Source organism: Sinohyriopsis cumingii, chromosome 13 (genome assembly GCF_028554795.1).
Source record: "Sinohyriopsis cumingii isolate HCF-2022 chromosome 13, ASM2855479v2, whole genome shotgun sequence".
NCBI classification, from domain to species: Eukaryota; Metazoa; Mollusca; class Bivalvia; order Unionida; family Unionidae; genus Sinohyriopsis; species Sinohyriopsis cumingii.
This window is the reverse complement of record NC_142973.1, coordinates 38,598,048-38,616,692: the sequence shown is the minus strand read 5'-3', so window position 1 is coordinate 38,616,692 and position 18,645 is coordinate 38,598,048. Positions and strand designations below refer to the sequence as shown.

Genomic DNA, 18,645 nt, shown 5'->3' with positions numbered 1-18,645 from the left:
GATTTGCTCTTGCGACCTAACAAGCCTTTGACAACTTGTATTTAAAATTAGAAACATAATCAAGAAGATTAATCTCAGAATCTTCATTAGAAAGAAGCTTTTATTTCAATAACTTAAATGGTCCACGCACAGTGTGTCCAAAAACCAGTTTAAAAGGACTGAAACCTAAAGATTCTTGAACTGATTCCCTAACAGCAAACAATAGTAAATGAATGCCTTCATCCCAATCTTTACCCGTATCAAAACAATATGATCGAATCATATTTTTTAAAGTCTGATTGAATCTTTCTAATGCACATTGGCTCTCAGGGTGATAGGCAGAAGATTAAAAATTTTGAATGCCTAATTCATACATAACTTGCTGGAAAATTCCAGACATGAAATTTGAGCCTTGATCAGACTGTACGGACATAGGAAGCCAAACTGGGTTAAAAAAAAAAAAAAACTTTATCAAAGCTTTTACTATTGTTTTAGATTTTATATTCCTCAAGGGAATGCTTCTGGAAACCTTGTTGATGCACACATAATGGTCAACAGGTATTGGTTACCTGACTTGGTCTTAGGTAAGGGACCAACATAATCTACCAAAATTCTACTAAATGGTTCGACAAAGGCAGGAATAGGTTTTAGATGAGCCTTGGGAATTTTCTGATTTGGTTTTCCTACCATTTGACAAGTATGACAAGATCTACAGTATTTAGCAACATCACTTTTGATTTTTGGCCAATATAAATGAGTTAAGATCTTGTGATAAGTTTTATTGATCCCCAAATGACCAGCCGATGGAGTTTCATGGGCCAGACTAAGTTTTTCCTGTCTGTAAGGTTTTGGAACTACAATTTGATAGTTCACTGACCATTCGTCATCAGCAGATACCTCGGGAGGTCTCCATTTTCTTATAAGAATTCCATTTTGAATGAAATAACAGACAGGAACTTCGGCAGCTTCAGTTGCACTAATGGCCCTTTGAAACAAATAGGAGAACTCATGATCTTTTTTCTGCTCGACGACAAGTGATTGTCGTTTGTCACTCTGATTAGAATAAAGAGAATGAGTTGTTAAAAGAGGATCACTGTGATCAATACCTTCTGATTGATCCAAACAAGGAGTAAAAGTTACCACATCAAAAGCCTGACCAATACATGTGTCAGCTAAAGGAATACTGCTCTTATCAATTTCATTCTCAAGAGCTTTCTTTGCCATAGCTCTGGTAACTGCACAAGCTGTAAATACACCAGGGAATTCTTTTTCAATTGGATCGACTTTCTGATCCAAGCAAGGCTTGTCAGTTACAAGTGGATTAACCACAACCTTGTCTCCAGCTAGGTCGTTGCCTAGTAATAAATGAATGCCCTCAAATTGTAAAACAGAGACCATTCCGACTGTCACGGGTCCTGAAACTAAGTCTGATGACAAATTTACACAATGGAGAGGAACATCAACAAAGCCGCACTCTACTCCCAGAATAAGAACACTCTCATTAGAAAACGACTTCTCAGAAAAAGGCAAAGTACCCGACATTGAAAGACTCTCAGAAGCTCATGTGTCCCTTAAAATTTTAATAGGGATAGGATTGGCCGAATCACCCAAGAGTGATATAGAACCCTTCGATATGAATGGTTCATAATTCTCCATAATCAAATCAGACTGGGGTTTGTTAGACCCAACAAATGTATTGCTTTCAATACATGATTGTGACCTTTTACCTCTTAGAAATAAGAGCATTTTGAATAGGTCTGTCTTGATTCTGATGCCTATTTTTCAATTTGTAGCAATGAGAAATAACGTGTCCTTTTTTCTTGCAATAGGTACACGTAGGAAGAGACAAGGATCTTGAATCTAGCTTCTCCGAAGTTTGAATTTCAGAAGTTGTGCCAGTTTCAGTTTTAGAAGGGTTTGTATTAGGCTGAAATACTTTTCTGCCAAAAGACTGTTGAGTAGAAGTCTTATTTACAAAAGGAACTTTATGAGTTAAAGAATACTTATCAGCAGCACGAGCAGCAGTTTCCAAGGTTTCAATCTGATGCTCATCAAGATAAAATTTTATGTCACTATGGACACAGTTCTTGAAATCTTCAAGTAATACAAGTTGTTTGAGACTTTCATAATCTCGTTCAACTTTCTTGGCTAAGCACGACCTATCAAATAATTACTCTTTTTCTCTAGCAAATTCGACATGAGTTTGTCCAGCTTCTTTTCTATAGTTTCTGAATTTTTGCTGATAAGCTTCATGGACTAACTCGTAACCCATTAGGATGCATTCTTTAACCACATCATAGTCACCACTTTGGTGAACTGACAGTGAATTATAAATATCACTAGCCTTACCAGTGAGTACACATTGTAATAACTGAGACCAATGCTCCCTTGGTCATTTCAAATTTTCAGCAACCTTTTCCAAACGAATAAAATATTTGTCTACTTCTTTCTCTGAAAGGGGGCACTAACCTAATGTTATTTGCAAGATCAAAACTCAAATCTGAATTTGAAGTATGGGTGTGTTTTTCACTTGCCAGTTCCATTTCTTTCATTTTACATTGATATTCCCTTTCTTCCTTCTCTCTCTACTTATCTACTTGTTTTTCTTGTAACTGTATTTGCATATGTTATTTTTGTAATTCCATTTGTCTCTCTCTCCTCTTTTTCATATTGTAACTGCAATTGTTTTTCTTGCATTTGTCTTTCTTTTTCTTTTTCTTCGGCTTGTAATTTCATTTGTTCTGTCTCTTTCTCCAAGTTCATTTGCTATTTCTCTTTCTCCAATTTCATTTATTCTTTCCCTTTCTCCAACTGTAACTGCATTTGCATTTGTTTTTCTCTTTCTTCTTTCTGAAGTTCCAGCTTCTTCAGCTCCAATTCCATCTTGTATTTGAACTCTAATTCCTTCATTTTAATGCCAGAGACTGATACAGACGTACTGACTGAAACCAAAGCACTTTTATACAAAACATTCTTTTCTACCAAATACTGAACCAAAATATTTCTTATTTCCTGTTTCGTAAAGGAAGCCTTTACTTCAGAAAGATCGTATTTTCTGGCAAATTGAATTAAATCATCTTTTTTGAAAAGATCTAATTGTTCCTGGGTAGGATTTGAAAGAAAGATTTTCTACTTTTGATACCATTTTAGAAAAAGCTTGTCAATCTCACTAAAGATTTCAGAAACATGGGGAATTCAAATTTCGAAAAACACAAACTTTTCTAAAATATCTGAGCTAAAATTAAATTTTTTTTTCGGACGAGCTACCCGATTTCTATGTTACGTGTTTAGGCTCGAATAAACAGTAACACAGAAAGAGTGAAAACAACAAGCTTTTTAAAATATTGGTATAAAGCAATTAGATATACCAATACTATTGGTATATTTAATTGTGCCCCGCCCATGGCGCAATAATTCTCATATATATAAACATTCTCGCGCCCGTGTGCAGTTGATTCTAGATCAAAGATCATTTTCCACACATTAATCATTAGTGACGTATGAAAATAACGATAAAAAGTATTAATAATCCCCGTTTTCTAAATGAATTTAACGTGGTACACATTTTCATCACAATTCTTTCTGCTTTCTATTCCCCCTTCCCCTCACTTGCATAACGGACAAACAATACATAAATGTGGAGTGAGAGAGAAAAGGAATTTGGGCTGGATTAAAACCTTGAAATAGAAATACATCAGGTAACCTTCAAGAATATGGGTCGTCGTAACGATACATGTGCACTTTCCTTGGGATTTATCTAGAGTTTATCAATGATACAAAGTTGCAAACCATGTCGACATTATACGGTAAATTTCTTGGTTACGTGGTACACATACTGTGATGCATTTAATGTTTTGTTGTTGTTGCTTCTTAAACATATTATAATGTTCTAAAAATTGATTTTTATTAATTAAATATGAAAATGTCCAAAGGCCGGACTCTCTCTCTCTCTCTCTGAATGAATGATGGTAAAAGTTAAGTCAGAGAGAGAGTTTATGGTCGGTGCTACCGTTACTAAAGCAGAATAATGACTTAGATCAACTGTAACTATATTAAGGTATTTTAATTACCTCTTGTTGGTTTGTCATTTCTCTTAGTTTCTATTCCACGTTATAATCCATGAACCGGTACTTGAATGGTTAAGCGTTCATGTGAATGGCGTAGCTATCAAAATGTTTGTAGTGTTCTACTTTCATCATTAAAACCATCTTTCATGTTTAGATCATAAGTGTGTATTACACTGATTTAATCAATGTGCCGAGAAAAATTGAAAAAAAGAAAAAGAAAAACAAAACAGTCAACTTATCAATATGCAAAGGTGATTGTGAATAGCCACAAAAGGCATAGAACTACATTTTGTAGCGGACACACTCGGGGATGTGAGGAGTTCACTCACTAGGTCAATAGAAAGCTGCCTGTAGTAAATCGTAACTCCGTTCAAAGGGCAAATAAATGTAGTTTTATGTGATATATATATATATATATATATATATATATATATATATATATATATATATATATGGTGTTAGATACAACATATTTAGGTATTGGTCACTTCCAAAGCATGTTTTAACATTACATTTCCCATTTTGTATCCAGAGAGTCCACACTGTTAAACGTATGGACTAATGTTAAATTACCATTTGACCTCATACAGTCCAATTTGATGTCGGTCTAATTTTAATCTCACCTGGTTGGCATATACTCTCACACGACCTGTTAAATCCTCGTTATCCTTATAACCACGGATTATGTCAAACCTATGTATATCTTTAATATTACACTTCCTACTAGAGGCCATATCGACTCACAACTATGGCATACTATTAATTATCGTAGGAGGCTATAAAAACCCATTTTAGCAATTTCTGACGATGTATACAATGTAAGCAATATGCTTTTGACGGAATGTATGCAAACCTTATAGTCTCAATGCTAAATTCCGGTTAAACTTCATACAGGTTTTCATATATTAAAGCCATGGATATTGTTAACATTACAGTTCCCGTTACATCCAATTAATCTACAAATGATGGCCTAATAGTAAATTCCCTTGTGTCATATTTCATCACACTATACAACTATCACATATTAGAAAACGAAGACTGAGGCAGAAAAGTTTTTTTTATATACTCCTTTTTGTTGTTGATGCCACATCATACGAGAAGAGATCACAAATCAATTGATCGCGAATATAATTTAAATTTTACCGGCTTGCGAAACAGAAGCTGTTGTTGATGTAGGACTATTGTTGATGTAATTATTTCTTTCTATTTAGTCATTATTATTTGCGTATCTTGGTTCATGTGAATGCACGGGAGCGCACACATTTGGGCCGGTGGTGGTGGGGGTAGCTTCTCTCCCATCCCACGGATTCACTCTACTACTACATTTCCCTCCCTCACCAAAATAATTTTACGGGTGCCCTGCGTTAATGTCATGATGACAGGACCTTATAGTATAATTCAAACATGCTGATGCTTACCACGACGACTATGACAATAACAACAATAATTGTTGGTTCTGCTGTTTTTCTTTTTTTCTTGTCTGCTGATGGTCATCGTGATATCCGGGATCATGTGTTCTGAACGTTATTTTCCGGGACATTTTCTTCATTGATTACTTTATTAAGATTAACTTATAAACTTCCTTTAGGAAAATGTAATGTTCATCGAGTCGTATTGGGAAAAACAAAACATACAGAAAATGAATTTTTACAAGATAATGAAGAAGTAACACAAACAGACATGTCCGGTAAGGTTAAAGTTTTTGTTGAAACATACGTTATTTCGTAAACTCGTTCTGAATTCACATACATCATATGTCTACGTACTGACTAATTAACATCATTGAACTGTGTCTTGAATTAATCGGTGGCACTCGTTTCTTTTAGTTTAAAAAAATGAAAAATTATTGATAATGATTGATTACATCCACTCTCCAGTGGAAAAACAAAATTGATTGGGAGAAGTGAAGTGGATGTTATTATAATCTCTCTCTCTCTCTCTCTCTCTCTCTCTCTCTCTCTGTGTTTTACTGACAGAAACGATACTGTATAATCCGAGTTCCCACTGACCATTCCAATGTTTGTAATATTTGGGCACAATTGCCCAAAGACCTGAATCTGGGTGAGAATCAGTCCAAAAATTTAAAACTGGGTGGGAAAGGTCAGATAAAACTAACAGACAGCAACCCAGAATGCTGTATTATCCACAGGTGCTCCACGTGAGCTTGATGTTGAGAAGAAATAAAACAATAATCTGAAGGGAAAAAAATCATACAGATTGACGAAAATACCTTAGATTACCCCCATGACCCGTTCTGACATAGGACCTTCTCTATCATACTATCAGGGCTCAAATTTAACATATATTTCTTTGTAGCCATAAGAACTAGTATAATGAGAAATTTACTAGTCCTGTCAAATCTTTACTAGTCCTGTCCACAAAACAATGCCACACACTTGTATTGAGATTAACCATTTTTTTTGTTCATAAATAGCATTATCATATGACACGCAGAAGTACAGAAGTATAAATCCTGCTTCAAATCAACAGTCAATTCACATTTCTTGTTTCTCAGGATAATCTGGATCCAATTCCAGAAAGGGATGCATGTGTCCTTTCTTGTCCTCCACCTGTACTCTGGGTCCATATGGGGTTTGTTCTGGTCTCCTTACCTGACTCCCTGTATTGCTGGTAATGGATCATATGTTGGAATATCGTTTGTATGGAACATTATAAAGAGTAGGTCAAACAGAACTCAAGGTCGCAAACATGGTCTCCAGTCACTCGTCACTATTTTCATATCAGAGAAATCCCTCTCAGCATCAGCACTTAGTGGGCTGGGATTGTCAGGATAAGGTCAATCAATGCCAGAATATTCTTGCATTCAGCAGCAGATGATTTTACAACTGTGGGCCAAGTTTGCAAGAAACCTTGCTTCATTCACACCTTTGACAAATTTCAGCCTTTCACTTTGTATTTACAATGGCCACTGGTTTGATTCTACTGAACATCTGGTCAAGTCAAGTCTTTATTAGAGAATGACGTAAACAAATGCTGACTGTTGATAATCTAAAGTTACTAGCACATCAGACTATTAATATTATGAAAGTTACTAATCCGACAGGAAAACTACTAGCCCCAGGCTAGCGGACTACTGCTAATTTCGAACCCTGTACTATATAAGAGAGAAGATTTGGAACCAAGTATTTGGAAGTTACATACCTTCTCTCTTATATAGTATGATAGAGAGTCCTATGTCAGAATGTGTCATGGGGGTAATCTAAGTTATGTTTGTCACTCTGTATGATATTTTTTCTTCAGATTATTGTTTTTTTCCCTCAATATCAAGCTTGCATTGAGCACATGTGGTATTATTGCAGTACTTAGTGTTCTTATCGAAACATATTAAAGCTGTTTTGTTATTGCTGCTTCCTTATATAATCTGTAAAGTTTAAATGACTTTCCCTCTTTCTGTTACTATAAAAAAATCTTTGTCAATCGAAGCGCTTCAATGTAAATAAAATGGCATATGGTGGCTGACCCATATTAATGTGCCATGGGGGAACAACTCTATATTATCGCGGTATTTGCCTAACTTACGTATGGTAGCATGCAGGTATTATAATAAACATAAAATACAACTTACCTATGAGAAGAAATGTCCACGCTTGTACTGGCGTAATATTTCCACATTAACGAAAGGATCCAATGATAAAATTGAACACACAAATGTAATTCAAGTGAAAATCCATCAATAACAACATTACAGATTAGAAGCAATTATTATTTAACTTTATATGAATTTTAAATAGTGTGTGGGCAAAGATATGTAAATATATAACAACTATTATTATTATTATTGAAATATTGCTGATTTCAAGAAAGTTTAACTGTTATTACATTGCTCTGGTGACATAGTGGTTAGAGCATCCGATTTGGATGCAGGAAGTCATGGGTTTGATCGCCGGCCGAGTCATACCAAAGACTTACAAAAATGGTACTAACAGCTGCCTCGCTTGGCACTCAGCATTAAGAGGTTAGTGTTAAGACTGGTCGGCCTGGTGTCAGGATAATGTGACTGGGTGGGACATCATGCTACATGTCTGCAGCATAATGCTCCAGTGCTAGACATCACTATAAACTGTCACATTGCAGACATTGTAGCAGTATGACTGAAAAATTATTAAAGCTACGTTAAAAATCCAAATCACACACACACACACACACACACACACACACACACACACACATGACTGTTATTAAATTCTTATTTATGTACAAGAAGTATGATCATAACAAACATATTGTAAATTTTGTCCATATTGGCTACCATGGAATGAAATTGCAAGCTTAACCATGTAAGGACATATATGTTACCATCAGTATATGGCCTATAATCGTCAAACATCAGACGATACACTGAATATATTCCATAATCAGAGCCAATGCAGGTATAGCAAGTTCGGCTGGTTTTGTATATGATGATCAATGTAATTGCATGCACTTTCCAAAAAAGTAATGTTCATTCTTTTTCATTGTAAACTTATAAAATATGTTGACATTTTAGAGGAAATTGTGGCGTAAGATATTTGCATTCTTACTGGCTACAGCTTTACATCTGTAAACAACTACTAGATGGCGTGTGTCCAAAATTAATCAGAAAATCCCATTTGCTGTGATAATATAGACCCCACAATAATACAGCATTGGAGTATAGTGCTTGTGATCAAACAACTGTCCATACTCCTACAATGAAAGATGTCAACTCAGATCAGTATGAACGTCTTACATTGTAGGACATGGTTGGCTTGGGATGACATCACAGTTATAACCAAATGGATGGTGAAAGATTTCGGAGACGTGAAGGGTAGAGGTTAAAAAGTCAAAATTCAGAAATATGTTTCCAGTTTGATATATTTATTATCACAATGACAGCTTATCAACTTGAAGCATATTTAATTAAATAGTCACTACCTCTGGTATGCCACCAGGCATGTCAGAAAAAAACAGAAGAAAAGGGCAGAGAACAACTTCTTGGTCTGGGGTGAATGGAGGAATTAACATTGTTACCCCTGTTTGCAGCTGCTCTTTACTTCTCACACGTTACTGCATGGTTTGACAAAAGGGCATTGTTCCAATGAATCGTTTTGAGTAAATAGCATGAAAAAATGAACAAATAAATGTTTCATGTGAAAATAAAATTTTATTTTTTATTATAATAAACTTGAAAACAAATAAAGATTGATACAGTGGTATAAACTGTTAGAGAAAATTAATTTGTCACCAGTACATTTGTGATCAGGCTAAAAGATTTGCTTATTTCCTAGAAAAGAGAAAAAGATTTGTAAGCTTTCACATGCATTGTTTCAGTGAATTGAGGCACAAATGATTTTTTCAAAATCCATTTCAGTGATATAAAGAATGTTTAAAATATCAACTGATGAATGATATTAAATTGCTTAAGGAAAAATTGTTACAAATGCTTCTTTCATTATCAGATACTATTATTTAATGTGTTATAAAAGTTTGATCATATTTCCTTCTAAGCATTTATTAAAAAAACCCACCTTGTTAGTAATATGAACATAAATTTCATTAAAATAATATTCTTGATAACAAACAAGAAATTTTATGTTAGTTCTTGAAAATAAAATCAGACATAACAAAAATTGAATTTATTAAATAGGTGTATTAATATTGTTGACCATCTCTGCAAAGATTTATTTTTTTAATATTTAGAACATTTTTTGATAAGAAAAAGACATTTTATTGAAATATAATTTTCTCAGTGATAAAGACCTGGTTGATCAGGGTATACATTATTTATTGGAGAGAGAGAGAATAAAAGATGTTTTATGCAAAATTAGTGATATCCCTAAATTCTTGTACAATTGTATCACCTCCCCCATTTCCAATACTGTTCAGCAATTTTTCCACAATGTCTGTATCATTTTAATTATAACCCTGCACCTAGAGAATTTCTGATGATTTAACAAATTATTGTTTCAAGTGCTATTAGAGTGACAATGAATTTTTAAAAAAAAAAACATGATTTTAAAATAAAGAGGACATCTTAGCATAAACAACGCAGACAGTCTGATCAAAAAATGTCACAGTTTTAGAACTTAAGATTTGTATTTAGTATAGGATTCGATTTCAAAAGGAAAAGAATATCCCAGGATTTCCTCACTGGTTGTCCTGGTTATTCAGAAATGACCTTGTATATCTTAGGCATTGTTACAAGAATTTTTATTACCTTTATTTTGGTGTATGATCGAAGGATTTAATTCGGGTTATAGAGTGTACAGCTTGGCTTTGCTTCAGATGTGCATGTAAAAAAAAAGCGGTAAATTGATAAAAAAAAATGAGCTGATAACTTTTTTTAACCTTTTGTAAATTTTGTAATTCATTTATTGCACTTGCAGTAGCTGGTATTGTCTATTCTGCCAAAATTCATTTTCCTGTTTTAATAACTGCTAAAGATGTGTACTTTAGACTAATTTGGGCTGATTTTGCACGCACATGGAAAAAGCAGTTTTTGGTTTGCTGTGTGGTTATATATCATGTACAATTTCCACAAGTACACTATCCAAAGCAATTTCATCCACAGTACATGAAGTAACTGAGCTATGACAACATTTGTCCATTGTACATGTGGCAAATGCAAACAACTTTCAACACCTGTACTCTCACAGAAGTACATAAAATCTGTTGAGCACTCCCATAAAGTCCACATAGTCATTATTATTATATGATTCAATTTTAGTTGTATAGCTGAAACATATAAGTTGTAAATATCAAGACAGAATTTTTGAAAAATTCTCATGTTTTTTCACCAAGAACAGTATTCATTGGTAACAATCTACCGAACAAACTTCCCATCCTCACAGATGAAAAGTGAGCTGTTTTAAAAATGCACATTGCTTTTTCTCAACATAGCTTATGTTGAACGAGAGGAACATGAAACTTGCCACAATCATTCCTGAGATGTCATTAATAAATTTTACAGTTCATAGGTCAAAGGGTAAAAGGTTTGCTTATTCTTCTAATGCTAGAATATGGAAGAAAGCAGATCTGCTGTCATACATTTTTGTACTTAATCTCATTACAAATGAATGACTTTTAATTAATGCAAGTTTTAAGTTTAAATTGACGATTCCTGTGTTCTAAGACTTTTTACTTTCTTATAGTTAAGGACATTGCACATACAAACTTCTATATACAAAATCAGTTAATCAAATACGTAACAGTAGTAAAATTCCTGAAATGATCTTTGACAACGACCTCACATGGAAACAGCACATTGAACAACTCACCCAGAATTGTAACAAAGATCTCAATTTACTCAGGAACATCACAGGGACTAACTGGGGATCCAACCAGAAAACCCTCCTCACAATATATAAAACCCTAATTAGATCAAAATTGGATTACGGTTGCCAAGCATATAACTCAGCTAAGCAGCCTGTACTACAAAAACTTGACACTATTTAGAGAAAAGCCTTATTATTATGCACAGGAACACTCCCCTCAACATCATTAGAAGAACTACAAACACTAACAGGAGAACTACCCTTAAAATTACGTAGGCAAGAACTTCTCCTCCGATACTCCCTTCGATTAGATACCCACCCAGACAACCATCCCACCAAAATATCTATAAATAAGTGTAAAGTTGTCTTCAAACCCAAAATCATACCCACCACACCAAGTGGCAAAGTAATCCTTGAACTAAGAGAAAAGATACCTGTACTAAAAAAACAAGTAACAAACAATACAGACCAGAACTGTTCCTGGACTCGAAAATCGCTTCCAAATTTCCTGTGGAAGAACCAAAAGTGCTGCAGCTCCTGTGCATTCCTCACAGCAACAGACAACAGTGACAGCGAAAGAGTATTTTCTCTAGTGAGGAAAAATAAGACAGACTTTAGGGCCTCCTTAGCTGCAGAAAATTTGTCAGCAATTTTAGTCACCAAGATCAACCAGCAGGCAAGAAGTCTGAACTGTTTAGAAAACAAATTTACGATCAAGCAGTTGAGGAAGTCTGCCACAGTATCATGTCTTGATAAATAGATATTTCTGCATATATGTAGGGTTTTAGTTTTATATTGCGAACTTGATATAGTGTAGTTTTGACAGTCAGAGTGGATGGAGCTATTGTCATGGTATTTTTCACTAATTCATGTCCAAATTCATGATTTTTTATCCCTATTTTCACTAATTGTGAGCCTGGAAGGTTGGCAGCTATGTAAATAAATAACAAAGAGGCAATATCTAAAAACTTATAAATAACATAACATATGAAGCACACCCTAAACACCTCGACTAGTAATACCATAATAACCTTGAAAATCTCTCTTCGTACATGATTTCTACTAAGAACCTCTATAAACAGCATAGAACATTCCCCCACCCTTTTTAGAACATTTTGAAGAAGAAAAGAAAAAAAATCGAATTTTTGTGTGCAAGAAACACCAGGCAAATGCAACAAAAAGCCAGCGATGTAAAGCAAGCAGGACTGCTCCCAAGCTCTCCTTCCTACTAATGACAGCCAACCATTCAACTGTAAGGGACCTTTATGGACCCACAGACTGAGGGCAAACTATCAGGGTTCCTTGAATCCATAAAAGCCTGGGGGAGGTGGCACCATTCCCTTCCCCAGGAACAACTAGCAGGCTGCGGTGCAGTTAGAAAAAAGTGACACATGCACAATTGTGCGCACGCCACTATAATTAAACTCAACAACAACAACAACAACATACAATACTGCCACAAAGCATATTGTTTAAGCAAGAGCAAAATAACCTTAGCTAGCTTATTTTCATGCTTAACATCAATGTTAATATACTGTTTTATTGAGAACATCATACATGTTGATATGAAAAGATAAAACAATAGCAAAAAATTTCATATTTGTTTTAATGGGGCACTCTACAGTTTCATATTTTGCATATAGTTTCATTTTTAAAGTAAAAGAATTTCCGGGGTATTTAAAAAAGACCTTGTATATCTTACATATTGTTAAAAGAACTTTTTATTCCTGTTATTTTGGCATTTGATTGACTTTTTTCATCGGGTACCAATTTTTGAAGATTTCATTGTTGCTTTGAACCATGTATTTAAAGATTAAGTGAGAAGTAAGCCATCTGTGATGCAGAAAGTACCTCTCCCCCATTTTCTTACTGTCACACTCCTGGCAATTACTAATGGTCAACTATTTGAATTCAGCTTCATTACTGTAATAAAATTTAGACTTTGAGTTGTGTTTATTTTTATCTTAATCCTTTTTAAAAAATATAGATTATTAAGCATTTTTGTTTTGTTTTAGTGCACATGTTTGTGTGCACCATCCATTAGCATCCAGTTCCTGTCACTACCTTAAATCAATATGTAAGATAGAGAGAAAAAAATAGGGAGCAAAAAGACTGAGCATAGATTTTTTTAAACTAGAATTATTGTAATTAAAGAAAGGATCTTGCAAACTGATATTTAATGCTTGTTTTCATTAATTCTTTATTCAGGTGAAACTGCTGTTTAAAATATTTGTCTGAACAATGTAATTTGCATCATTGTTTGTGGATTCACTGTGATTTAAAGGGACCCCGAGTGGCCGAGTGGTCTAAAGCGCTTTCCATTACGGATCACTGCCATCTCACCTCTGTCTGCATGGGTTCGAGTCTAGGATTCGGCCAATGTGGGTATGTGAGAAAGCTTGCCAGTAGCTTCTCATGGGTCGGTGGTTCTTCCCGAGGTTTTCCCGGGTTCTTCCTCAACCATTAATACTAGCCGCCATGCATAGCCTATCATGTGCTGAAAAGTGGCATTAAACCCCACAACAACAACAACAACAACAACTGTGATTTAAGATGTGTCCGGTTATAATCAATCAGACTGAATAATCTATATAAAGCATAGGTAAATGCAAGCATTTATATTTCAGATTATGGGTATGAAACTTTCCTGTTAAATTGAAATCCTCCTGAAAGGATGTCAAATTTTAAACACTCATTTTTAATCAAAAGGAACAGTAAGACTAAAATATTAAAACTATTCCTTAAGTACAAGTAGTCATTAATCAGTATGGACATACATTTACACACTAAATACAACCAGTACTAAAGCTCTTCCATAACAAAATTTTCAAACAAAACTACTAAATAAACCACATCAACCAAGACTTCTGATACATGCAAACTATTGCTACATAAAAATAATCAAGAAAATTACAGAATTGCCCAGGTCCAGGTTAATCAAAGCTTTTATAATTAGGTCAAATATCTCTGGCATTTTCTTATGTAGACTGAAGTTAAATTTTACCAATCCTAACATCATGATCATCAGAAGATACTGATGGCGCAACTTATAAACAGTGATTTAAGTACAAGAGTATATATAGATGTGCTTCAGTAACTGCATGGCTTGGTGTTGTTGGCTGCATTTTCTCCACTTGATTTTGAGTACTCAAACACAGTATAAGGGATTGATCTTGATTCAATGTTTGATTTGTACTCATACTCGCGGTATTATTAATTTAGCCAGTCAAGGGACCAGCTATTGTTGTTGGCATGACAGTTTCTCCACTATTGACCATTAAGTGTATAGTATAAATAATTTGGGGAATTTGTTTTGAAGTTTACTAATAATATGTAACAAAGATAGAGAGAGAGAGAGAGAGAGAGGAAGGAGAGAGATGTTCCTTAAGATCTATACATAACAACTTAATTGAATTGGAGAGATTCAGTTTTTCTAATTCAATTACTTTTTCAACTTAAGATGTATCGCTTCAGTTGCTTTAATACCATTTGTCTTTCCAGAGCCAACCCCACCATCATATGAGGAATCTCAAAAATATGCTCTTTACTCAGGAGAGGCTCAAGGGTTAGCAGGAGGGACACAAGAAACCCCATTGGGACAAACCCCTTACCCACCTCAGCCTCTGCAGCCTTATCCAGTGGGTGGTCTGCAGGTAAGGCAATGAGAATTTGTGCACATAGCTGTTCATTTACTAACAGTTTAACTATTTGCTCAAAGTTGTATCAACTCAAATTTGGGTAGAAAAGTCTTTATTAATTGCTTTAAATAAACCATGATCCAAAATTAGAGCGAAATCCAAGGAATAAATTTTTCATTTATCAAAAACAATTTTTTCTTCTCCTGAGGCCCCAGGTGTTTGAGTGGTCACTCACTTTTACTGATCACTGCCATCTCACCTTTGTCAATGTTAGTTCAAGCCTCTGGCTTCTGTAATATATTTAGACAGTAATAGTGTGAATGTATCTTTACAGATACAAGAGAAATTGTTGAAAAAACCATGTGTGAATCACACCTAGTGATAACTCTGTGATTGCTTTAGTATACCATCATGGTGGGGGTGTTAGTGTTTAGTACATGTACTACCGAATATTCTCAGTGGATTTCAAAAGTGAAGGGTCAGTTGACACTCGACTATAAAATCTCAAGAGTCAAAATTAAAATCTCAAGAGTCAAAACTGAAAGAGAGTAAATTCTTTTGAACATTCATGAGCCCATAGCTTTGATTCCTCATTGTTGGTGGAAACAAACAATGTTTAAGATTTCTTGTCTCATGCTGAATAATGAGATAATTTTACAATTTTTCGTAAGAAACATACCATCTGAATTTTGTGAAAGTGTTTCTCTTTCTGTGTGTGACTATGTGTATATTTTGTATATGAAACGGGCAGTGGATTATTTTACACTTAATTATATTTACAACTTCTCAACATTTTCTATTTTGATCTGATTTAATCATTTTATATGCAAAAACATATACCCATACAACTATGAAGGTTATATATTATTCAGATATCAATGATGTACATCACAGAATTGTTAATTCACTTTTCCACTCATTCTTAAATTTTTAAGCAAATTTTGGAGATTGACTCTCCTTTTTCTCAGAACTGACACTGTCTTTCTGTTTCTTTGGAGTCTGAGGGACGGAAATTTCATCACCGGTAGGTCGTTTCCAAGACTGAGACAGAAAATAAAATATACTTCTTTGCGCTGTTGTGGTTTTAAAGTTCAGATATATGCACTGAGTGTTATGTCCTTTATAGTTTTTTATCTGAATGATCCATTAATTAAAATGCTCGAGGTTTTAAATGTTTTGTCGATTGAAGCAAATTAATCGCCAGTAAAACATAATTCCACGCAAGAAGCCATATATTCCCATTTTGTCTAACTGATTATAATTTAAAGCACAAACAAACAAACGCAAATATTATTTTCAGAAATTAATCCAGTGAAGTCATAAATGATTCCGAAGTTTTAAACATTCTGCTAAATGAAGCAAATTAATTGCCAATAAATTTATTCGAGTTGGTCCACACCATGACAACCGGCTTCGCAAGCCACCATATGCTCCAGTTCTGACCATTTTAAGCTGATGTCCAAACAGACCAATGTTGATAGGTGATCAAAAGGCAGTCCATTTTGTCATCATTGTTTCCTATTCCTCTATCATAAACTTCAAACATAATCTCAAAGCAACCCAACCGAATTCAGTTGCACCTAAGCGTTAGCTCTGCTCTGTTTATATATATCTTCCATTGGTGTGATATTATTGGCAGTCAAGGTGTTAACTGGTCCACAGCAGATGTCAGTCAGTGCCTCCTACAGTAAATTTGTTATGGACAGCGCACTCTTTGTAAGAAACTAAGCCAAAGATGAATCAAGGATAATTAAGATTGATGCTCCAGCCAAAATCTGAGTGCGTCTAAAATAAATGCACAAGTCGGAATTTACACATCTAAAAAATAAGCCATTATCAAATTACATGCATCAAAACCCGATGGTACACATCTGTTGATCTATTGAAAACCATGTTACCAAGGCCAAATCAGTATAATATTACTTTTTGATTGCTTACCAGTAAATCAGGGAAATGAACAAAGATATTTGTTGTCTGATAAATTGGCCCTGAAACCTGTATTTGTGTGTTGGGTAGTTTGTGATGTAACCTATTCATCAAATTCAGCATTTACTGCACACATGTATGTCCACAATACATGAGTGTACATATCAATACAATCTGGGCACTTACTGGTTTGACAACTTGTAAATTCACATTGAATAACATAACTCTTTCACCTGTCACAATTTAAAATTACCAGATAATTAGCTATTTTATCAGCAATGAGGAATAAAAAAGATGAGCCAAAATGGTCATTTTAATCATTTGACTTGAACATCCATAGAATGTATTGTTATCATAGTTCTGCAGTGCATCAAGTTATAAAATGGACTGATTAATTTTTTTTAAATGTAACCCATATGAATATTAACATGGTTGAACAATGCAGCCAAAAAATGAAAGTATTCATTTTGCATTGTGACCCAGATAATTTAGAACACTGTCAGTTAATCCGTCATTTTTGTAATTCTTTGTGTTGTTGAACCATGATTAAGTCACATGACCAAAAGAACCATATCAAAGGAGTAAAGTTGCATCATTGTTGGATTCATTGATATTGATGGAACAGCCATTTATCCACCAATGTTTCCAGGTAGTTTGAAATGATGACTGGTGTCAGATTTTGCTATTTTAAGTGGAATTACAACTTGTCAAACATTAAATTTGCTATGGAAATATGCTGCACAGATTGCCGGCAGGCTTTCTGCTCAAAGTTGGATATCTCATGGGTGCTAACCTGGCCGAATAAAACATCATTTGATTGAACTGCTCTTGAGGTCTTCATTGGTTTACTTCTCATACAAGACCTGCTTCCTACTTGCAATAGCAGTGAGATGCATGCCTTATCAATTGACTACTTGCAGTTCTGACAGGATGGGTAAGTATAACACGTGATGGTTCTACTTTCATTACTAAAAACAGGCTCCTGTTTATGGGCAGTCAGACTTTGTAGTGAAATCCCTGTCTACTCTGGACAGTTCATCACGGGGTTGTCTATAGGACTCACTGTGGGCTCTGGACAGTTCATCTCGGGGTTGTCTATAGGACTCACTGTCTACTCTGGACAATTCATCTCAGGGTTGTCTATAGGACTCACTGTCTACTCTGGACAATTCATCTTGGGTTTGTCTATAGGACTCACTGTCTACTCTAGACAGTTCATCTCGGGGTTGTCAGTAGGACTCACTGTGGGCTCTGAAGTGGTATTTGAGAAGGTCTGAGCCAGTGCATTAAGGGAGATCACTCCTCTTCTTACTTCTAAAAGACTTTCATCCTGTGTAAAATGGGTTATTCATTTTGCATATAGGGAAAACCCCAAGATCAGTGAATTTGCCATGCATTTTGACTCACATAATTAGAGCTGTTGCCACAAGCATTGCATTTGAGTGAAACTGGTTCCTAAATGACATTATCCTTGCTGTGGGTTGGAGATCAGAGTCCACTTTCTCCAACTATTATCTCAGAGATCTTTGATCCCAAAAGGCTCAGCTTAACCTTGTGGGAAATATAGCTGTGGTAGAACAGGTTATCTTCCTGGATTGTTTGACAGCTTCATAAGGACATGGCTTCATGATTTCTGTTGGATTTGCAGGAGGGACAATCTTCCCTATCGAAGTTTCTCCCCAACATATGGAATTGATTATCCAGTTGGGTTATCTATAAGCAGACTCACATACCTTAGGTGACTGGAGATGACCTCTCCGTGGTAAGGGAATGTTACTTGCT

The 18,645-nt window shown here is 34.9% G+C and overlaps 1 protein-coding gene across 4 annotated transcripts in view; it reads left to right on the top strand.

Moving 5' to 3' along the window:
- Nucleotides 1-5,604: 5,604 nt before the first annotated feature.
- Nucleotides 5,605-18,645, top strand: part of LOC149785239 (uncharacterized) — a 37,663-nt gene continuing 24,622 nt past the window's right edge. For all 4 annotated transcript variants that reach the window (XR_016425375.1, XM_089979075.1, XM_089979073.1 and 1 more), the window contains exons 1-2: nucleotides 5,605-5,733; nucleotides 14,801-14,952. Coding sequence is in view for 3 of the 4 variants with exons in the window: in XM_089979075.1 (XP_089835201.1) it covers nucleotides 5,727-5,733; nucleotides 14,801-14,952 (159 nt within the window). In the remaining variant the exon portion in view is untranslated. The remainder of the gene's footprint in view (nucleotides 5,734-14,800; nucleotides 14,953-18,645) is intronic.